General features: G+C 36.2%; 1 protein-coding gene across 1 annotated transcript; it reads left to right on the plus strand.

Annotated features, from left to right (window-relative positions):
- On the plus strand, window positions 1-25,268 carry LOC124641776 (zinc transporter ZIP13 homolog). The gene is made up of 8 exons (XM_047179977.1): window positions 1-586; window positions 9,955-10,068; window positions 20,638-20,946; window positions 21,418-21,560; window positions 21,885-22,005; window positions 22,294-22,379; window positions 22,594-22,663; window positions 22,953-25,268. The coding sequence occupies exons 1-8, from the start codon at window positions 427-429 to the stop codon at window positions 23,126-23,128; spliced, it is 1,179 nt and encodes a 392-aa protein (XP_047035933.1). The 5' UTR covers window positions 1-426; the 3' UTR covers window positions 23,129-25,268.
- Window positions 25,269-25,332: the final 64 nt, after the last annotated feature.

A 25,332-nucleotide genomic window follows, 5' to 3' on the forward strand; every position in this document is an offset into this window, starting at 1 on the left:
TCATATTTTGCCCGTGCTCGTGCATTGTTTGCAATGTTCGTTGGCGGGGTGTCAATGATATTCGTAAAATATCTCAAGTGCGCATAATACAAAATATTATTTATGAAACGTTGGCGACCCACTACAGTCTTTGTTTAAAAAATATCTAAGAAAGATAAGGACTATATCAGTCGGACGTTCTCAGTCTCAGTGAAGATTAGTTCGTCTGCTCTCGGGCATCTTGCTTTATCTCAATAACTCGGAAATGCGAACATCTCCAGTGTACTGATTATATATTCAGTTCATCGCGCGAAACAGTATCCGCCGGTTGTTTTGACTATGTATCGGTAGCACTGGCTGGTTAGAAAAAAATATAGTAGTCTGTGAACTTTTGAAAAAGGAACACTTATTTGTTGGTATTTTTTTTTATTGGGGGAATTAGTCGTAATGGCGGGTTATTTACCGGAGTATATGTTCACTTTTGTGGATCAGCTTGATGAGCACCCGTGGCTCTTCGCAGGGCTGGCATCAGTCCTTGTGGGGCTCAGTGGCATCTTCCCACTGCTCATCATTCCTCTAGACGCGACAGACACCTTCACTGATGGCCGTGAGTATTTTTGTTTACTTGCTATAATTTTTTCGACCATGTGTTTGTTATTTTTAGATATTTCAAGTCATCATTCATGGTAGTGTGATGTGATAGTCGCTTACGTCGTTTGGCATAATTTCGGGAAAATAATAACAAAGAAGTGGGTTATAATATCTGACAAACCTTTGCAACAGAGTTTAAAATTAAATTAGTGTAATAAACCTTATCTCTAACTGAGTAAAAATATGTAGGAAGGTTCATTTGTTTTTATTGTCTTTTATTGTTGATCCTATTCAATAACAAAAACTTGATCTATAACACGTTTTAGTAGTGTACAACAAAATTATTAAGTAGATATACAGACTAAAGTCTAATTAAAATTCATATTTCATTATCTTTGTTTGTAACAAACAAGAAATAATATTTTGCTTATAATCTGGATATTATTATTAGTATTTAATTAATTTGTTACATTATTTTTGACATTAATTACAACAGATATTTTATCATCTATTGTTTTCTAGAAACATCTTAATAAAAATGTTTTTATTACAATTAGGATTTGAATTCCATCATTTCCTTCTATTTACAAGTTATTTTTATACTTAAAAAATAATCTTTATACATTTTCACTAGATCATCTGTTCCTGGAATATTTAGAAAAAAGTTTTTAATCTAACATAATAATGTAATGTATAATAATAATGTTTACTGCATCACTTCAAGGTAAAATTCAAGTTGATAAAAATGGTTTCCTGTATATATGGATAGAATAATAATAGCCATACACAAACAACAATCAACTAAACCAGTATTTTTTGAAGAATAATATCAGAGTGTTAACTTGGTATATGCAAGCTTTCTGCTAATCCAAACTTATATTATAAATGCGAAAGTAACTCTGTCTGTTTGTCTTTTCTTCACGCCTAAACTACTGAACCGATTTGTATGAAATTGGGTACAGAGATAGTCTAGAACTTGAGAAAGGACATAGGATAGTTGTCATTACAAAAAATAAAATTCTCTGCTTGCATCAACCAACTGTTTACCAACTTCCTCAATCAATATACATGTAAATTATCATATTTCTTGTTATTCATGCTGATTACACAACAAAAACATGTACCTAACCCATAACTCCTTACAAACATCTTCAACACACATTTAACAAGATAAAAAAGTACATATTTTAACCCACAAACTTGCCATTCTGTTTACAACACAAAACACACTGTTCGGAGGCTATTGACTTGTACTGTTTACAACTGCGTGAGAACCATTGTTTTGTCTCCGCCATATCTACGATGCGTTTTTGTTTATTCATTCCAGTTGATTCAACTTTCTCTTCCTTCCTTTGCAATGGTTGTTTGTCAACTTATTGGTAGTTTTTTGGCAACGGCAAAAATATATTGGTACTCAGCTGTATCCGTTTAGATTGGTAGCTGACCCCAACATAGTTGGGAAAAGGCTTGGGAGATGATGAGTTATTTTTTTTACAATAATATCCCAATGTAGTATTTGTGTGTTTGTTGATTTTAAAAAGCATCCATTGAGTTTCTTGCTAGCTCTTCTCCATTAACTAGCTCTCTATCTTAACTTATTATAAAAACTGAATTATATTAGGTCTATTTGAAATAAAAAGCATAAAATTTCTCATAAACCTAAAGCAAAGTCTAATAGAAATGTCAAAACAGTTCTGACAGAAATATTTAGAAAATCGAACATAATATTTAGGTGCATAAAATCGCGACTGAAAGCATTTTAATGGACCAGTCATTACGTAGATCAAAGTTGATTGAACCAATCGCGACAATTTGTGTAACTGCACGCTTCATTGACCGCGAGATGATATCAACTGTTCCATTTAATTGGACGTGATATTTGCACGTTATTAAGTTTTCAATGCAATATCTAAGTTTTTAGTTTTTTTTTTTTTTACTCTAAGATTTTTTATGAGCAGCAAATATTTAAAAGATGCTACACTCTAATTACTTGAGAAAATCCTTCGAAAAAAGGTGTTTTTTGAAGTTAGTTAAAAGCTCTTGTTGTACTTGACGTGATTTATACTGCTTCAGTGCAAGCACATGTAGAAAAGGGTATTTTAAGAACTTAGTGCATAGAACCGATGTCTATTCTATTTTCCTTGATACCAATTATGAAACTGCAAGCGAGGATCGCATAACTTCACACGTTCAAACCACCCCACTAGCCAATGTGATAAATGGCAAAACGGTCACATCCTGAATCCTGATACATAGAACAGTGTCGTCGAAAGCAATCGGTTAAACAACGACACTAAGCCATGCTTTGAATGCATGTCTGCAATGCACTCTTCACAAATCTTATCTAGACTTCTTGTTTGTTCCAAAATCTCTATTTCAATTTGATAGATTTGCCTTTTATCCGATTGCCAAAAAAGGCTGCGGTTGCAGTCCCTTTGTGTCTAATTGCGAGAGATTAGGGAAATTCTAAATCATCATCGTCGTTGTCGTTTGAGCCGAAAGACGTCCACAAAGGACAAAGTCCTCCCCAAAGTTCGCCATTTTGCTCGATCTTCAGCAACCCGCATGCACTGCTTCCCGGCGACCTTTTCCAGAACATCCGTCCATCTAGTTGGGGAATGCTAATTTAAAGAAACGAAAGAAAGATCTGCTTCAATGCACCTATTAGTTACAATTTGCAAACCAGTCACAAAATGTGGAAAATTGTCGGCATTTGTAATTTCTTAAAGACTTGAACTTTTTCATCATTTGCCGTCAATAAGAGGTGATTGAATAATAATTATTCCAAACCCTTGACTTTACAAAGACAAACGGCCATCAAGATAAGAGTATGAATCCCATAGCAACAAAAAGCTACAAGATCATTAATTGTGAAAAACCATTTGGCTCCTTTAATTCGAATTAGATATATTCTGAATAGGCTTGGATATGCGAGATCGATATGCAGACCTTGGAAACACGACCGTCACGGTCAAAACTATGAAAAAGAAATAACTGCGTGCTAAGGAGCGATAGGGCCTCACGATGGAGCTTATATTTTGTATATTCACTATACTTAGTACCTTAATCAAGAACCTATATTTTGATAAGACCATTTTTCGACATGCCAATACATGAACACAAATGACTCATCATTTATTTGCATTATGTACAAAAAATATATTTTGTGCAACAATGTATCCTTATCTCCGGTTTTTCACACTCGTTCTAAACGAGATAATAAACACATATTTAGTTTATTTCAACGCTCAATTGATCATAGTTCAGGTACCTCCTTATCGGTAGCAGGCAGATAACACGATTTATTTTAGATCAACAGCATCCAATCTCGTTGACTTTAGAACTAACCTTCGGTATGTTGTGAAACTGACCGTTTAGCAATGCTTGACAGTTGACTGGCTTTGTTAACAAAAGACACTCGAGATTATATATTTTTTTTACGAAATCTGGCGAATTCTGGAGACTAAATTCTGGCAATGAGGAAAATTGTGGTCTAACGAGCACAAAAAGTTGTTTTTTTATACAAATTTTTGGATGTATTGTGGCTGGCTGGAAACTTGTCAGATTCTTATTTTAAAATATTGCTGTTGCTAAGAGCAATTTCCCGATAAGCCAAAGAGGTTTATGCCTGTTTCTAATCCGGAATACTAGAAATAAGGGTCAATTGCAGCGCCAGAGGTGAATAACCTACGAGCAATAATGCACAAATGCAATCCTCGCCGGACACGTTACATTGCTGTCAAACACAATGCGATAACAATACAATTGGCATTGTAGTAATAATACGTCAACGATAGGCTAAGGACAATTTGTGATAATCAAGGGGAAAAGGACCACAGAATAACATGTTTTTCTGCTGATCTGCCTCACCGTGTCACACTTCAGGGGCTACTAAAAATTAAAGAAACCATGAGTATTTTAGGGTCAATCTAAGGAACTAGTGGAAACTAGGACAGTCTATCAAATGAACACTAACTTAATGTCGAAATGTCATTTAAAACTAATGTAGTCTGAAGCAAAGCTATAAGTGAGGCTGATATCAATTTCACAGCTCAATAAGTCTATTTATACACCATCTGTGTTCTCGAGATAAAGTGTAATTTATCCACGTTTATTACCTTTTATGTATCCGTGAAAACATCGTAATCAATATTTTGCACATAGCCTTGCTTATTTCTAAAAACAGGTACTTCTTTCTTATGGCGTCTGTGTCTTGTTTCCATAAAAAAATTGCCAAATGGCCATAAAAATCATATGATAGTTCAAACAATACGATTGTTACGATTCAGGCACGTTTGGTGATAAACTGCATACTACGTTTTGTTTACAATTTTTTATTCAGCTAGTAAAAGTACTAATTCAAACGTTTTCTCAACACATAGTCTATTCATCAGTCCGATTTTGAGAATGATTTCCCTAAGAATGAACTAACGTAACCCTAAGTTCTACAGTCTCATACTCCGAATACTGAAAATGAAGGCAGCAAGCCAGTCATCTATAAATCCATACATACACGTGTTCAGCCTAAAGCGTAGATTAGTATACGTACCTTGATAGCTAAATTCTACCTAACACGTTCTTAGATATGAGATAATAATGCACTTTACACGTATTCTGATAAAAATGCACTTTACACGTAGATTGATAACGAACTTTAAATGACACGGGGCATGCACCATACTGAAGGTCGTACAACTTCTCTGAAGATGAATGAAGGTTGCATTAAATTGAGAATCTGCTGTCCGATCTTCACTTGTCCTTTCTTCAAGTGTCATAAAAAAGACCTCAAAAATATTATTAGTCATCGTAGACAAGCATCACCTTCGTGCCCTGTTCACAAGTTATTTGGCGTCGGTGCTACAGAGTAAGCGCAATATTTTTCCGCTTGCATTCCTCTCTGTCAGCCAGGATCACGCCGTCATACTACCATCCACTCTCTTCTTATTCATGCCCTCTTCTCAGCAAACAATACATCTTTCTCTTGGTCTGCCTTTGTCTGGAATAAAATTCTTTTAAAACTGCTGACATTTCGGTCACCTGTTTGGGAAAAATTTGGGATCGAGCCGTTTAAAATCAAGAAAGATTACAATTTTTATTATATTTTTTACCAATGCCAATGATATGACAGATTTCGAACAAAACATTGTAGGTATACGAACGTACCTATTTTTACATAATCGATCGGTTTTCGTAGACGACCTTCAGGAGAACGTGAAATTTTTTAACTGGATTAACTTTTTTAAGTGACCAAGAAACGAAGTAAAAAAGCAACGCTTAAAAGAAACCAAACCCATAGTTTGCCAAGCAGATTGTATGGTATGCAACTGCGGACTGCAAGTCAATTGTTGAAATTAATTTATTTGCATTCTTATCATTCGGTCAGGCGGGTTTCTTAGTAAACCACAATGTTTTTATTGTGGGCCGTCTGTTGGTATCGGTCTGATGTGGTTTGCCGTGACCACATGCCGTATGCGGCAGTATTTATATTGTGTTGATAATCCCAGTAGGTACTGTCAACATAACAAAAATGTATTATACATTTTTTACTGTGTTACGCAAAAGGGAAACCAGAAAATATTTACTTGTGAATTGCTGAGTACATTCATCGAAAAACGATTTAATTACTGACTATCCCGCTATTACTCACTTTTTAATCCAAGACACTTTTTATAGAGATGGCAAAAATCATCAAATGACTCCCGCTGTGGGTTAGCAGCGGTGAGGGAGTGTCAGACTTTTACGAACTAAAAATCCATCGTGTTCCTTCGCAGGCCTTTTATGTACCAGGGCCGCGATAACTCTTTCGAACAATCCCACAGCCCCGGCGGGCCTTGGCCCGGTTGGGCCCCGCAGGGGATAATCAAAGACTCTAAAATACATTAGATATTTCCATGGATATTTTTAGAGAGTTGATTATTCTAGGCTATTTATTTACTACCACTGTTTCTGATCACACAATCTTATACAAGCCTTTGCAATGCTTTTCTGCCTATTTGATTAACGATTAACTACAACCGATACACTCGAAGAACAATGTTAATTAACCGTACATAATGTTAATTGTTGCACACGCATTCGCTTTGGCAGCGTAACGTTCATTTTAAACATGTCTTACGGGAAATTACGGAAGGCTCACGGAAAATTATGTTTCGGTAAGTTGATTGGCCCTTACAAAGTAGCAGGTTGTCTTAACCGCTTAGTTGTTTTATCATCTCTTATCTCTACGTGATGAAGAGCTCGTAAGATAAAGACAATTGGAGATACACTTATGACAGCCACGTCATAGGTCAGCCTGGAGCGCTCTAAAAATTCGTTTTATTGATATTTTCCATCATGCTCGTGTGAACTGCATACACATGTAGGTAGGTAGTTCTGTTGATAAGATTACGTATCTGTTGCATTATATTACCGTTTGAAGTTGAAATTCATTTTTTTTTAAGATGAATAATCCTCATACTGGTTTTTACCGGTCTGGCTAGGATGGCCTTTTACTAACTTGCATCTACGTTGTGATATCTATCCGTCGATTATTTTAAACTCCCCAAACCTTCAAAATCATCTTTGACCGCTTTAAAGCGGATATGTTTATGGGTAGGTATATTAATAGCTTATGGCTTCTTAGATGCCAAGCCTACAATATAAGCTATAAGTGAAAATAATAATTTCAATAAAAGAAAAAAAATCGGATTTCCCAAAGATCCGTCGCGCGGTATCTCTGATGGTGCGATTATATCAGTTTCATGAATGTGTCCGATAACAAGTATTTCGAGAGATACGCAGTCTATCTCCTACATATAGGTATCTATTTATTTATATCTATCCTATCTGAAGGGAGTGTCTGAATATTTATCTCAAGCGGTTCAAAAGAGGAATGGAATTTTCTTCAGTTACCTATTTGGGAAATTACAGAATATTTAATTTTCAATCACACGTAGGAAACAAAAACAACGCTCGATTCGCAATTAATCGATTCATTTTCATTTTACCGATTACTTATAAATCTTCAATGATATCGGTCCGTTTTCCCAAGACTCATTTACGACACTTTCATACATAAAATTACCTGTGTTTAAGTTTGCAGCTCCTATATTATACTTTCATGAATGAGAAATACATTCGTTCAACAAGATAAGCCACTCACAAAGTTACTCAAAAATTAAATCCGATTGCTGATAAGACCAATACAGTCCTATCTGCGCAATCACAGCGGCAATCGACAAGCAATTAACAAATAATACGAAAGATAACATATCGCGTAATGTAAACTTAAATAGTTCGTGATACAGCGCGTGCTTATCTGACAACTTGAATAATGAATCAACAATGGGCATTAAGTAGTGTTTAGCAATGATTATAATGTCATCATCTGTCTAGCCTTCGTACATCACCATTTTACAATCTTCAGGCTTTAGAACTCAAAAGTTTTGGACTGACACAGTTCGTCTTAGAAACATTCTCGAGGATATATTGTCTTCGTGGTACAAAGACGTTTTACATATGCTTCTAATAAAGAAGAAAAAATATGTGAAGATCCTCAAGCCTCAAGTACCTACTCGTACAGGAAATCCTAAACTTTTCCTTCCTTTTTTTAAAGGGTAGGAAATTCTCAGCACCCTACAATTGCTTAGTTGACAGAGTTTTCTGCTTAGTTCGCCGAAAAAGTTGTCACAGAAACGTTACAATACCTGGAGAAGTAAACTCAAAAGTAATTTTCAGCTAGATTTTTAGGTATGGCTTGAAGATGATTAAACGTTAATCATACTACCATACCTAAATACCTATAAATCAAATAGATTTTCTGCCTCCTTGAACATTTTACAGGACCTTTCACACGATGACCAGAAGCAGCTGCGAACTGTAAAAAATCGCCTTTATTGGTTGCGCTAGTTATGTGATTATCTCAAATCCGGTAGCGGTCCTGAAAAGTGATAGTTAATAAATTATCTCTGCATGCACTCTGTTATCCGTGACCTCAGCTATAATTAACAGTTTTCCACGTGAATTTTTTGCAGAAATTAAATGTGTAAATAAAACTACTTATCTGCATTTATCATTGTTTCAATTCCTGGCTGTAGTTCTGACTTTAAGCCATCGAATAAAATTAAAGTCATGCAATGCTGACAAAAAAAAGTCGTGGTGGCCTAGTGGGTAAAGGACCAATCTCTCAAGTATGAGGGCGCGGGTTCGATCCCAGGTCAGGCAAGTACCAATGCAACTTTTCTAAGTCTGTATGTACTTTCTAAGTATATCTTAGACACCATTGGCTGTGTTTCGGATGGCACGTTAAACTGTAGGTCCCGGCTGTCATTGAACATCCTTGGCAGTCGTTACGGGTAGTCAGAAGCCAGTAAGTCTGACACCAGTCTAACCAAGGGGTATCGGGTTGCCCGGATAACTGGGTTGAGGAGGTCAGATAGGCAGTCGCTTCTTGTAAAGCACTGGTACTCAGCTGAATCCGGTTAGACTGGAAGCCGACCCCAACATGATTGGGAAAAAGGCTCGGAGGATGATGATGCAATGCTGACAAAAGAAGACATGCAACTTCACTCGCGGCTCTGCTGGAATCCAAAAAACCGCAGGAGTCGGAGAAAAACAATAGGCAAAACTGATAACTTACTACTATTGAAATGTTTAAGAAACATGTAATTTCACACACAGTTTAACAACCTTTGGACTATTTTCCTAGCTTCCCAATATGTATCCTAACTCCCTATGTACTTCATATTCTCGCTGAATAATTACTCATACAGCCTATTCGTCCAAGCTTGTTACACAAATCCTATAAGCGGTGACCCTCGCGTATCAGTCGCACAGATTAGATACAGTCGATCCCGTGATATTGACAGCCTATTGTTGCTAGCAGCACTACAGACTGATGGAAAACTTGATAACCTTGAGATAGTTCGTTTACTTTAGTGCAATATATGGACTTTGCTTCGAACTGTAGCAATGTGATGAATTTTATAAGAAAATAAATACAAGACTTCTTTTTTTCTAAATTTTAGAAGAAACAGAAATAGATCCCACTCGATGTGCCATAAAAAATATATTTACTGCCAGAACTTTCTGGTCCCTATGTTTTAGGTCATGCTTGTATTTTTCATTTTCTTGACGATGACAGACACGGCTCGGGCTCGGATACCCATACCACATCCTATGAAAATAAAAAGTACATTTATCTGTTCTTAATATAGGTACTGTAAATCTTTCCAAAATAGACAAATCAGGGTGTCAATCTGTAAGCAGTTACTTAAAAACGCTACTTATGGTCTATCTATCAACTTCCCCTTTAATCAGTTAGTGTTATCCTTTAGTCATCAGCCATTTCCAAACTTCTAATATTTCTTTCCACGTACATTAAATTACAATTGTTTTCCATTTCAGCTGGCGCGTCTATGCTGAGGATACTACTAAGCTTCGCAGTAGGCGGTCTACTGGGCGACGTGTTCCTACATCTGCTGCCTGAAGCCTGGCAGAACGATCTCAATAATACTAAACGTGAGTTTTATTGTATTTTATCAAGTCTAAATTAAGGATTACCAGTCTCAAGACCATGGGCCTGTATAACTTCTATATCATAAAGCAGGCGTGTCTTTTCTCTGATCGGTCGTGTCGTATTGCCGGCCCATCGGACTTTGCGAGTGAGGAAATAGAGAGTACACCTGTGCCTGCGAATTGGTCGTTGTTCAAATTTATTTAGGGTTAATGAATGTCTTATGACTGAAATGCATCTTTTAACAGTACCTATGTAAGCTTCTAGTAATAATATATGTACTCCAAAATTATTCTATGATTGAAAGACTAATCATCGTTACAATCTTCAATTTATTTGTTCCTTCTAACGGCTCTGACGAATGTACAAATGACTACATTTGCATATAAATGAGTATTAGACCGTCAAGTATTATTTCGATTACGTCTGCGACCTATTTCGCCATATATTCAAGGGCTTGTGAATTATTTAACTTATTTTAATTCCGTCAGGCAAGTAATTAACCTAGCCTTTTACAGTTTTGCTATCGATCAATAAATACCGTAAATAACAAGTTTAATAATTTGAATAACAGAACCAATATAGGTATTTTCATGGATTTTTTGAACCGCTGACAAAATTAAAGTAGTGGTAGTGTGGTGGTAGTAGTAAGTAGCTCAAACTACTATTATATTAAGAGTTCTGTCTTCTTATCTCCACTCCTTTTCTCTCCCTCTCTTACTCTGTCTCCTTCTTAAGTCTTGTTCTTTGTTCTAGCCTTAATCTAGTAGTAATAACAAGAGTTATGTCTCCTTTTCTCTCCCTCTCTTTCTCTGTCTCCTTCTTAAGTCTTTGTTCTAGCCTAGAATACGATACGGCCAATGAACTGTATGTACGTGTTACGGTGATTAAAAATCGAGACACATTATCTGGCTCTTGTTTAAAAAGCATGACTCATTCTTCAACATATTTTTTTTATCACTTGGTAAACAAAAACGTTTCTATACTTGAAGTTTTTATACCGAATTGATGAGTAGTAGAAGTAAATAGCTTACTGCTTCCTGATTGTACATCAACAAGTTTACATTATGATACAGAACAATGGATTTTGGTAACAATCAAATTGTCGCTTCCTAAGCTTACAATATAACAGTGTTTGGTTCAGGCATTGTAGTTCTAACCTCTATTTACTAGCACAAATTTCCCTGGTCTGCTCACAGTTTTACTAGCCATCATTATTATCATTTGTAGCTAGGGCTGCCATCTCAAATTTCACCAAACCCGGACAAACATTAAAAAAACCCGGACATTTGGCGTAAATCGCATTTTTTCCCCGAAGGAGTACGATTTTTTTAAACAAAATAATACCTAATTTGTAATCCATTTACTATTAACACATACCTACTTAAATCCAATGAGGTGCTTCCTTACATGAAAAGTGTCCGGGTTTTCCCCGGACACTTCTTGAAACCCCGCCCGGACGGCCCCCGGACAAATCCGGGGACCGGGGTCCGGACGGATGGCAGCCCTATTTGTAGCCCATAACCGCGAATGTGCTAATCTCAGATCAGATTGGTCCGTTTTTTTTGTGTTAGCTAGACTTTTTATCGAGGGAGGCTATAGCACATGGCACGGCAATAATATTTTACCGTGGCTACAGGCCATCTTTTTATTCAGTTGTGCATAGTTGTTCCCACTGGATGCAGGTGAAACCGTTGATGGAATGTAGTCACTAAAATTAAATGGGAGTCTCATAATAGGTGATCATGCTACCGGTATGACAAAACATATCAAATTACCAAACAAATAGTTTCACCGCGTAATACTAGCTCTATGTCAAGAATTCAAGATCAGCATTCCGTGCCGCATTTAAGTCTTATATCTTCATGCACATGTTTTTAGAAAAGTATCAACACATTGTATTAAATGTGTCACTTTATTGTCCTTCTCGAGATAATCCCCTACAAAACATATGTAACTAAACCGATAATGTTAAAAGCAATACTTATTATTAAAATAAAACTGATAGGGGGAATAACGTTTAGGACTGTAGGAGAAGTATATAGAACTTTTCCATCTATATGAATGACAGTTTCACCCGCGTCCCGTGGAAACTATTGCTCTCCCGAGATAAGATATAGCCTATTTTTCTCAGGAAGAGTGTAGTTTCCCAAAAATGAAAGCATTTTTAAAATCGGTTCAGTAATTTCGTAGCAGTTAGGGTACAAAGAAACAAAAAAACTCCTCTTTATTTTAGTAGTATAGGATAACACAAGTTAATATTAATCATCATTAATCCTTATTCAATTTTAATAAAAATTACCGTCATAATAATGTAAAGATTGAAAATGCAGCCATTGTCAATGAGTCAGAAGTCACGGCCAAAGTTCAACAGTAACAATTTTCACGGACTAACCGCCTATAAAAACAATGTGTAAAATGCTAATATGCATAGTTAGCATAGTTTTAGTACAATGTAGCTGTTTATGCATAAAGATAACGCGGTAAGTCCATTGTCAATGCTGACGGGCGTACATAATGACTTTCCGTATTTGTAACCTTTTGGCGGAAGAAAATTTGTATGAAAATGTAAATAATGTATCCAAAATACATTGTTAGGACTATATATCTATATTATGTATAATATTTTTTATGGTATGTATGTCCTTCCTGCTTCTTGTCTCAATCCAAAGATTGTCATGAAGAGATCGCTTGCTACTAGCTAATAAGATGGTCTTTTCTAACTCGGTGTACCCAATAAATTATCTATCCGACAGTTATTGTGAAAAAAAGAGCACTTACACCCATCAGGATTATTGGGCGCTATTGAAATGAGTGTAAACTTGAACAAATCGTATAAAAACAACCCAAGATGGACAATAAGTACCTACTGAAAAAACGATTGGATTCTAGACAGAATAACATCACAAAAGACCTGTTGACTTTGTTATCAGGACGAACTAGTTTTTAACAACAAACAAAATAAACTCAGAATTCATAGAAACAAACAAAGCAAACAGACTATCTGATTTCCGTGTCACATTTCCTACTGATTTGCTTGCTCAAAACATGTTGAGAATGACCCGAGCAATGTCATTGTATCGACGATAACTTAGTATTGCATAATATAACTAGTGCATTCATTCATACGACTGTAGCCACTGAAAGTTTGAACACGGTCAGTAGAGAAACCCGTGATAGGCAGTTTCTTATATCCTACCTATCTGTTGATTTGCTTACTAGAAACATAATTTTGACGTTAACCCCATAAGTAATACCAAATTCCTATCTTTAGCAGGCACATAAATATCATATTGGAAATGGGGTTGTAAGTCAATCCATAATCCCTCAGTCAGACTCTTATGCCTAGCACACACGAGATTTTCAAGCTAGGATTGCAACCTGGCTTGGATGACCAGGCCGGAATAGTCCCAAGTATTTTTACATGAGGCTAGATTATTTTAAGTTTGTCCTATAAGTTGAAGTGCCACCGTTTTGCTTTACTTTACTGAAAGCTGGCTTCACCGCCCACAAAAGTTCGGTAAATGGCTTCAACAATTTCAGTCGATTTCAGACATTTTAAAGTATTCAGAGCGCCATAAGTCTCAAGTAATAGGTACTGGTCATAGTGGTCATTGATTCAAAGAAAAAGGTCGTTTTCCTCAAGATACGGATGCACATTATTAGTTATGTAAATAAACATTGCTGGCCTATTTATAGTAAATTGTTGGTTGGTTTACATTGTTGAGGTTTTGTGTCGCCAAGCCTCGTTCATTTGTTGCTGTGGTTTGTGGTTTTGAGGGCTTGTTTTAGATATTTCATTGTTGTGGAATTGTTAATAAATAAATACACTTTATAGTTATTTAAGTGAGCCTACATAATTATGTGTTATTGCGCAAGCCATTGTCACATTTTCTAGTTCTAGAATACATGGTATTCTGTATGGTACTTATTTCTATAAAACAAACTTTGCAAAACGACGTACCTATTAGTTAAATAAGCTTCAAAGAGAAGTTGCTCTAAAAAACATATTTAAATGCACAATGGTCATAACCACTAAACTAAGCCAATTAATGTAATCCAAATAGTCTATGTAGATTATTGTTGAATGTTCCTACAATCATATAAATATGTAAATAAACAAAGCCGATAGGAATCATTGCGACTAAATCACGGCACGTTGTTTCAATTAGTGGTAATAGTTAGTAAATTGTAGGTGACGACTTCTGGGGGACTGCAAACCTATCATATTGCTTGCAACTGTAGTGTCAGTCTTCATAAAAATACACACATCAAAAGTGTCTAGGGATCAACATATATTTTTGCAATAACTTTTCTCCTGATTGATATTAATTAAAATTTTCTTTAAGGATTCATCAAATAAAGTGTTTTCGTTTGTCACAGTAACGATAAACCAAGTCACCTTTGCACTAATAAAGAAATTTGCCATTTTCCTAATAAAGGGATTTTTGACATTTGAAACACTAACACAAAAGTTCGAAAAAAAAGACTGAAATAACAGTTTTCTTTAAAAGTTTATTGGGTAACTTAAACAATTAATAATCCGTGTTTCTACCGCGAACACTAACAACACAAGAACATCGGTTTGGCATACTCAAAATGAGTTCATCCAAATCACGATGTGGAATGGCCGCCCATGTTCGTTGCAACAACAAAAAAAGGTCTTCTTGCGACTGGATACCCTCCATATTCGGCAGAGCTCTTCTCTGTAGCATATCCCATGCATGCTCAATCGGGTTCAAGTCTGGCGACTGAGCAGGCCAGGGCAGGACATTGATGTTAGCTGCCGCGAGAGTCTGTCTTACAACTCTTGCGGTGTGCGGTCGTGCATTATCATGCATTAACTGAAATAAGGGACCGATTTGCACTTGTAGAGGAACGATGACGTCTGATACAATCGTCTCAGCATAAATTTGAGCGTTGAGGTTGCTTCTGATCCAAATCAACTCAGTTCTTCCGCCGATCCAAATACCCGCCCATACCATGATGGTTCCACCACTATAAGGATGGACTTCCTGGCAGGATTTTAATCGCTGTTGGCGTCCAGGGGTTCTCCAGTGTCGTATACGTCTTGTATCCGGTCTCATACCAAAACGAGACTCATCAGAAAAGCACACGAAACGCCATTGTTCTTCTGCCCAATTTCTGTGTTCAAGAGCCCATTGATATCGAATCCTACGATTGTGCATTGCTATAGGTGGTACCCGTAGCGGTCTTCGGGAATGAAGGTTCACTTCATGCAAGCGGTTTCTGACTGTTTGGTCGCTAATTAAGTTCCCTGAAGAGTGATGAAGCCTCACGGCTAACATCATGGCGGTTATTGTTGGAGCTCTTCGAGTTAAGATTTGAATGTATCGGTCTTGTCTCCGTGTGGTGCAGCGATACCGTCCTCCATGGCGCTCAGCTACGGTACCAGTGCTTCGGTAACGTGTCCAAAGTCGACTGATAACACTCTGACTTGTATTCAGAGCTAAAGCCACAGTACGTTGCCGGGAACCAGCTTCTATCATTCCCACGGCTCTGAGCATTTCTTCCCTGCTTAAATGACGTCGCCGCTCCATAATAACGTTGGTTTTAATCAGTAGTAGGGAAACAGTAGCACTAATAATGTCTTCAATGCGTTGTATGTGTTTATAGGGAAAATATTGACAGCTGATTTTCATCTTTTACTCGAATTTGATTCACAGTTCCTGATTCAAATTATGAAATGCACCAAAAAGGATCCATATAAATTTATAAAATCATAAATTTATTATAGTTCGGCCATTCAGAGAATGCGTTCCTGACACGTCGCGATTGAACTGACGACGTAACTTTGCAATGGCGTTGCAGTTACGATAAAAATATTTTTGCTGGTTGTTTACCGTTTTAACAATTGAGGAGCATTAAAACAACATTATTATATCAATAATCAATGAATGTTATAATTTTGTGCCAAACTGAGTGTCAAATAACTTGGTAAACAATATTTTTCTAAATCTATACTGCGCTATTACAAGGTTATGTCAGCGGTTTATATTTTGTAGTGCTGTGCTAAAAATAACAGGCAAGTATCGTAATCTGTTCTTATACAGTTATAATATAAAATAATACGTTTTGATTTTCTTTTTAAGAATTGGAAAATAATGGACTATAAGACTTAATTATAACTTTTATGAAAAATAAAAATAAAACTATGACCAAACCGCATTTTTATACTTAGATTAAAAATGGTAACCCCAAATGGCGTTATGGGCCGCCATTTTGTGACGCTAAAACAGTCGTCCGTTGTCGTTTCGTGCGCATAGACCACGTTTTTCAAGTGTTTTCGATCTGTTTTTATTTGATTACCCGGCTTTTGTTAGACCGAGATATCAGGATTGATTCTGTTATTGATAATAATATAATTATACATGTAGGCGAAGATGATGATGAAGACACCACCTCCTCAAGCAAATCGGAGTCTGATTAATATTCTGTTCGCACATTCAATTCAATGTACTTGTAACAAAGAATAAATAAAACAATTTTATTATATGAATATTACCTTTTTTTGGTTTCCACTTAAATAACTAAAATATAAAACAAATGATTCCGCCAATTTAAAACGAAAATAATCTTAAAATAATGCGGCGGTTCATTTTGAAGGAACGGTAACGAACTCAGTGTTATGTTGTGCCCATCACTAGTCGTGACTAACTGATAGGTGTCAGGAACGCATTCTCTGAACGGCCGAAGTATACAAAGCCACATCTCAATCTCAAGAAATCCGCATAAAAATGCTTGATCCCTAGACACTTTTGATGTGTGTATTATTTACATGTCATTGTTGAGAATAAGAAAAAACCTCATGTGTCCAAATGATTTTGTAAAAATTACCCACATCAATTCAGGCAAATACCAATGCAACTTTTCTAAGTTTGTATGTACTTTCTAAGTATATCTTGGACACCAATGGATGATAAAAAGGTGAAGGAAACATCTTGAGGAAACCTGGACTATCTCATATAGTCCACATTTTAGACTATATGTATAGTCTAAAATCACTAACCCGCACTGAGCAAGCGTTGTGATTAATGCTCAATCCTTCTCCGTGTGAGAGGAGGCTTGTGCCCAGCAGTGGGACGATAAAAAGGCTGTAACAGTACCCAAATCATCTTATTACACCCCAACCTAGACTGAAAAGTCGGCCGATAGTTTAATCGGATGCCTTAATCAGAGAGAAGAATTTAAGTGCTCCCATTATATATCCAGCCACTATCGCCTAAAGCTCGAAGCTCGCGGAAAAACGTCCTGAATGGCGCAAACGTGTCGCGGAGGGTCGCAAATTTTGCGATGAAGCCTGGTTCGGAGTGCTTGCTGACAAGAGACAGAAAAGACATGAACACGGTTCGCCACTAATGTCCAGTTGCTTCTCTTGTCAAGCCTGTGGTAAGAAATGTCGCTCTCGTATCGGTCTGTTCAGTCACGAAAGGCGTTGTATCACATAAATCGTCCGCAATAGACGAAAAGGCCGTTGAATCGCCCAAAATTTTAATAGCCACAAATAAAAAAATATACAAAATTAAAAGATGATGACAATTAAAAAAGATTCAAGTTTCAAAATGTCGTTATTACCATTTCATTATCAAAATGTTTACATAACACTTATTGTTAATGATGGTTAATTAAGTAATTAAACAATGTTTTGTAATTAAGATTACCATGTCAGATACGATGGGTTTACGTAGAGATATTTTAATATTTTTATTACAAGTAGGCGTGTTACTCGGTCACCGACATGACTTTATAGTTATCTGGCTAAAAATAACACAGCTGCCTACTTTGTTACGAGAATATATTTTCGCGATGTATATTGTTTTAGTGAAAGAAAAACTATTTAAAAACTCTTTTAATACGTAGTATGTATGCTATTTAAACATTATTTAAGTATAATATGGTTTATCTATATGTAATATATTTATTGCATCAGCTGTGTACTTAAAGCCATGTATTCACTGAGAAACAATTGTTTATAAACACTGTTTCAGAAACAAAATCTACGTGTTTCTGAAACAAATAATTTTGTTTCTGTAAACACTACGTGTTTATCGAATGTTACAAATCAGTTGCGCGACATATGGATACAAGTGTGGACGCGTGTTTCATTTGTTTATAAACGCCAAATAAATGTCTTCATAGCAAGTAATTTCTCTTTTCTTTTTCTTTTTACTAGAAATGGACTTATGCAAATAAATGTAGGCACCACACAACAACACTACTTCCTCGGGCGACATATTGTAAACATCTGACGGTGTGGACGGCAGTTTCCGAAACATTGTTGCTGTAAATATCTACGTGATGTTTCAGAAACTGTGTATCTGAAACATTGTTTCCCAGTGAATACATGGCTTAATAGATATTACATATACTTAACTATGATTGCACACAACTGCAATATACCTATATCGGGTATTTTATATATTTTTACCACAAGAAAAAGATAAAGTCATCCAACTAACACCCATTCGTACGTACATCATTTACATATGTACTTGGAAATGTTACGACTTACAAACATTATGTAAGTTTACACAGCACGAGAATAAGCGCAGATGCACTACTGCACTAGCTATTATCTCACTCTCCTATTATATAAATCAGACACAACCGACAACCTACTAAAATCAGGACCAGGATCCAATCAACAACAGGATAGTATTTCTAAATAAAACAGCCCATCCAAACACTGACCGCGGCAAGTCAAAACCCACTTCAACATAATCAGCAATAAGTACAAATTGTAGTTGACTCGCATAATCACTTGTAATGAAGTAGGCATTCCACTAATTCTGATACAACAATGACAAACGCACGCGCACTCATTTATATTATACACACACTGAGGTTGAGGTTTTGTGTCGTCATACACGCAAATCATTTCAAAAGGTACTCTAACGTTGTTGTTTTAAAGTAGAAAATCGTTTGGATTAGCGCGAAGTTTTGTGTTCCAAGCGATAGTACGCGATGTTGGTAGTAAAAAGTAAACATTGTGAATCATGCTGTCTGTTCGATCAATCATAGTAACTGCTAACTGGTATTGTTTTATTATTTATATCTATTTATTGGAGGCTATAAAATGCATTTTTGAACATTATACACCGAAATGTAGGGAACTTCTCGACCACCCTCTTTTCTACACTACTGGCTCGTGATCATTGATCAACAATCGATAGGAACTCCTTTGTTACTACTAAGTAACAACGCTAAACATTTATCTAGGACACTCGGACACCAGGGTATCCAAATCGAAGTGCTGAAGGAGAATGTCATGCGTCCAGTCAAATAACTTTGATCCACTGAATCTAGCCATATAACACCTCGCACAAGCGCAGGGGCATTTTCTTGTCCATTTTGATTATAGTGAAGTGAGTAGCAATCTTGTAATCTGTGTCAGCGAACTTCAGACAAGCAAAGCTGGTCGCAGAGACTGTAACTGTTCGGTTTCCAGTCTAACCAGACGACGTTGATGTTTTCCTTGATACGCTATCTGACCTACAACTGGTATTCTTACAGTTATTCTAGGCTGAATGGGAGCGCATTCAACTTTTGCTCAGCGGGTTAAAAATAAATCTGTAGGGCTTGCTTATCTAACTACTAAACGCGATTAGCGATTCAATAGGTGAAAACATCATGCTATTTCATCACGGCCAGTTTCTTAGCAGCTTTTATAGGCGCCTTATCCGATTTTTACAAGAAAATAAATTGATAAACCGCCAATGCAGATATCCAAAACCGGCTTACCGTTAAAAATAACCATAACAGAATGTCTCAAATCATGTTTAACGTGTTTAGTATCTAGTCGCGGAAATTGGCCTCAATCATGTAACATAACACTCGGGTTCTTTTATAAAAAAGCATACTAATCCCATTTATATGCACACAGTAAATAAATAACTAGCTAACCAACAATGAACATGAATACAATAGTAATTACAGTTAATCTATGTTTGCTTACGTAGTAGGCTATTTACAGATTATTTATTGATCGTACAATTACACAATGTTTGCATAATTTTCTGATATTACGTATATTTGGCTGACCCATCTGGTTCACCCAAAAACTGACGTAATATTTTCAGTTGTTTTACAGTTCACCATATCATGAATCATCCAAAGTTTGCAAGTCATATACAAACCAGGGATGTAGTTTATGAAGATACAGACGAAAACCACCACACACATTCATTACATGACTTGTAAGGTCCCGCGAATTGCCCCAATTTTGCTTTCCATATAGCCAAAATACCCAAATAAGTCTATTGTCTCACATTCTCGTCTTCAATTTAAGAGCCCAGCTCTTGTCGGTGTAGCTCCTCCCATTTACGCCTATCTAGCGCCAACTCCTGAACTTCCTTATACGTCACAACATTCACCTTCTCTATAATTTGCTTGATGTAGCTGTACCTTGGACGACCCCTTCCCCTTCCCTTGTCACATATTATTTGAATTAATTTCCAGTAAACACTAGAAATCTCCCCAGAAAATACAGAACTTCGTTAAACCATCTTATCTAATTCAATCCATTTTAACTACACCACATTTTCCACCCACAGCCGGCGAACACGTCTCCCTAAAAAGTGGACTATGGTGCCTCTGCGGTATGCTAGTCTTCATCGTCGTGGAGAAACTCTTCGCTGCCACCGAACAGGAGGAAAACGAGGAAGAATCGCCCGAGGAACAAGACACCGTCAAGCAAAACGGGACCAAAATCAAACAGATTGAGATCGAAGAGATTGAGAAGCTTCTTAACTTGGAAAGACGGCAGAGAGGCAAGAGTATAGGAGAAGGTATTTGTGATAGCAACGGCGTGGTGACGGCGAAGGAACTGTATGACACCTGTGTCTTCAATAATAATACTAAAGGTCAGTAGAGGTAGTTGTTATTGATTAAGGCTTGTCAGAATGACTGGTAGACTTTTTCCTGTGGGAATGAACATGGTCTTTAGTATTGATTTTAATCGTTGATTTTAATAATTTGTGCTGCTAAAAGTGATATACAGACACTTGCCCAGGGTCCTCCGATCGATTATATGGAGTGATCCCTATTGTGGCCCAATGGGTTTACAGCTAGAGCCTCAATTCTTAAGGTCCATCAAAACAGACGTGGCATATTTTTTGTCATAATTCGCCACGCTAAAGGCCCACTTTAATTCCAATTTGCCTAGCCTTTTACTGTCTAGTCATAATATTAGGGATATTATAATATTAGGGTCGGCTTCCAGTCTAACCAGATGCATCTGAGTGCCATTGTTTTTACATGAAGCGACAGCAAGAAGGTCTACACGACCCTAATCATTATTGTATATAATTCATCATAACTGTACTACATTCCAGGAGTATGCTGCAACTCAGTAGCAACACAAAATGGCAACACTCGGTGCAACAGCAAGGGCAACAGATGGATGGGGCGCTGCCTGCTGCGCGAGGCGCGGGAGCAGGCACTCAAAGCCACCAAGGAGAAGTCCAACAAGAAAGACGTGAGTTACTGTGATTATTTTAGGGAACCAGTTCAACCAGTGTTGCGGAATTGATACCGCGGCCCTGGTATGCAAAGATCTCCAGGTCTTATTCAGTAGATGTCTGACACTCCCTCACAGCGGGTGCGGGAGAGGTCATTTGATGGCTTCGCATCAGGAAAAAGAGTGTTTATTAGGGGACTTGCTTCTACCTGCTTGTTTCATCTGGATAAAAATAGCCTATAGTCTCCTAATTATGCCTCTTTATAGGATATAGATTTTATCGTAATTGTTATACATATAAATACTAATAAGCAGCAATAACTCTTGTGTTTAACGTTCCAGGTGGCAGGCTACCTGAACCTGATGGCTAACTCCATCGACAACTTCACTCACGGTCTCGCGGTCGGAGGCTCCTTCCTCGTCGGCTTCCGAGTAGGACTACTTACAACGTTCGCTATACTCGGTAATTATCATTATTATATGAAATATTAGCCGCGAGTAACACGCCTGAGGGAATTACATCTCTTATCTAGGTGGGAATAAAAGTATCCAATGTCCATCTCCTGTTGCTAAGCAAAAAAAATGAAAAAAAAAAATGCACAAAATAACCATTTTATTTTTGAAGTACTTCAAGTACTTCAAATATAAATACTTGCGATAAAATTGCATGAAATTCAGCCTCCTGAATTACAGAGCGAAAACATCTCGAGTCGATTTTTTGTTGTTAATTATTTTCAATTATCTGTTTCAGTTCACGAGATCCCTCATGAAGTTGGTGATTTCGCTATCCTACTGAAAAGTGGGTTTTCTCGGTGGGAGGCAGCTAAAGCGCAACTGGTGAGTTTGGCAAACAAATTACATAGTAATAAACTAGAACTTATGTTAACTATATTCAGTAGACAATATTTTTAAAGAAATATTTGTCCTAAAAATTCATTGTCACCTGAAAAAAAATACCTATGGTTTGAAAATGATTATTAAGTAGTGTTCAATGTTTTTTTTTTGTAAACCAGTCAGTTGTTTAAGATAGTTTCATTTATTTTTTTCCCAGGCAACGGCGGCAGCAGGTCTGATCGGCGCCATGACGGCAGTTATATTCAGTGGCGCTAGGAACTCTATTGGTGAGTCTTTTTTATATATTTATGTAAAACACTGTAAGCTATTAGTACCGTGTTTTAAATAAAACAACAAAAATTCCAAGATTGTGTTTTATTATGAAGATTTATGATTTAAATGTGCATAAATAAATTGATCATTCACAAACATGCAGTGGAAAAGTACAAAAAACTTTTGTGGTTCAGTACATTTGTATCAAGAAAAATTGCACAATTCTGCAACAAAATTAAAACCTAAAAAACTTTTAATACTTTTAAAGATATCTATTAAAAAAAAAAATACTTATTCTTTCAGAGGCAAAAACATCCTGGATAGTCCCCTTCACAGCGGGCGGTTTCCTCCACATTGCTCTGGTCACCGTCTTACCTGATCTACTCCGAGAGCCTGACAAGATACAATCCCTCAAGCATCTCGGAGCCCTGGTCTCCGGGATACTCATCATGGCCGTGATGACCTATTACTTTGGATAAGATGGACTGGATCCCAAATTATGATGAAGAGCAACCCAAGATTTGAAGGAAGGAAACAGGAATTTGTGTCTGTGTGTGTGTCAGTGATGAGATTTTTTGTGAGAAGGTTATAAAGTGCTATAAGTGGGAATATTTATTTTAAAGTTGCCCTAAAGTTTATTGGGTTATTGGGCAAGTTTTGGATAAACATCATCTGTGTGTTAGCTCTATCAGGCGCAGATTTGAAAAGCGTAATACCAATTTATAAGTACGTACAGTGAAAGTTTTCCACGATAAATAAGGCGAATGAGTTAGACGACAGCACATCACCGACCTCAATCTGTCAAATTTCTTCAATAGAATTTCAACCATATCACAATAGTGGAAGGTTACTATTTGATTGGTAACATTTGACAGCTTCGGGTAGGTTGTCCTGCTGTCGTCTATACGACTAAACCCTACAGCTTGTTACATATCTGAGCTAACATAAAAAAAACCTTAGTATGTTGTTAATGTAAATACTGTCATCAGTGGCTATAAACTTAGGAATCATATATTTTTATATTCTTAAGATTAAATCGTCCCATAGGACATTAAATGAGTATTAATATTTTTGAATTTAACTTAGACTGTGAGTAAGTGGAAGTTAAGTTACAACTGTAGTATGTTAAGTAAATAATACTCCGATAGCGTACTAAGTGATACGTAAATATTTTGAAATTGTATTTCTTTTTCTGTACTAGTAACACTCCCAGTGTTGCTCGCTGCAATCGAGAACATAACTTTTTGAAACTAAGAGAAAGTTCATGTCTGATGAAACATGCGTACCGTATGGGTTGCGTTAGTTGCGTAACACCAAAACAGACAAATTTGCGATAAAACATTCAATCAATCACAACTAATCGATAATGTGTTAGTGCGTCGATCATACATTTACGATTCGTTCGACGCATGTTCTGTTAGATATGCACCTTCCCTAAATGTCTTTAAAATCAGAAAAAAATGAATTTATTCATTTTGCTTTATTCCTTAAACTATTTATGAAAAATATACTTTCTTTTCGAATATAATGGTTGCTATATACTAAGATAAATAGCTATCTATCGAATTGTACTCCACTAAGTAAATGTACAAACATATTTAGATATTAATCACTTATTAAAACCAAATCACACTATGTTATGTAGTTTTAAGCTATCATTTTTGATTAAATGTTTAATTTTGAGTTTTAGGATTTCATACACGATCTCAGAAAATACAAAAATATTTTTAAAAGTAATTACACAAAAAAGTTATAAAATCGTCATTGAGGTCTCTAATACTTGAATATTACATTAATCAATTAAACAAACATGTAAATTATTGTAAATATTATGGAGTTAAGAACTTAGTTGCCTAGTGGTTAAAATACCAGCCTCTCAAGTATAAGAGTGCAGGTTCGATTGCAGGTCAAACAAGTTACAAGAGTATAGGGCGCAATTTAATATTGGACAGTTAAAACATTTTTTTTTCTTACATTTAGGATGTAATTACATATTCTCGAGACTTAATCGCACTTTAATAATAAAAATATTTCTTTACAGTAATATATCGCGATTAAGTCCCAACTGTGTAAAAATATTTGTACAATTTACGAAGATAAACTTGCAATTAATTTATATCTTGGAACAAACAGCCTCCGTGTAAACAATAAATACTTAGTCCCTTAGTAAATAGTACAAACTCCACTTGTAATATTGTGATAGTTTTCTATAATAGTTATTCATATATTTTTTGTTATTTCCACATTTAGAGGTGCAGTCGTTTTTTTATTATTATATATCAATTTATTTTTCGCCCGTTTCTATACACGTAATCATGCATTTTAGTTGTTAATAAAAATATTGCTAGCGAGTGCATTTAGACAAGTAGCTATATCAAAAATCTAAAATACTTACGTCAATTCTAATTTTGTATCTTATTTTTTGTACGTTCTCTAATGATACGTAAGATTTTCAATTTGTTCGCTATTTGCACTTGATATATAAACAATAACGTATCTACAATGAGTAGCCATTAAAATATATTGTGATAAATAATGCCATTTACGAGTATTTTAGTCGTGAGAACGACATTACTATTAAGAAAGTGTTAAAAGTCAATAAAATTATCAGAAGCAGTCTTTTGTTATTTTATTTCATTTTTTACAACATCCATCGCGCGTCCACACGATAGGTTTAGCTAAT

This window comes from Helicoverpa zea, chromosome 23 (genome assembly GCF_022581195.2).
Source record: "Helicoverpa zea isolate HzStark_Cry1AcR chromosome 23, ilHelZeax1.1, whole genome shotgun sequence".
NCBI lineage: Eukaryota > Metazoa > Arthropoda > Insecta > Lepidoptera > Noctuidae > Helicoverpa > Helicoverpa zea.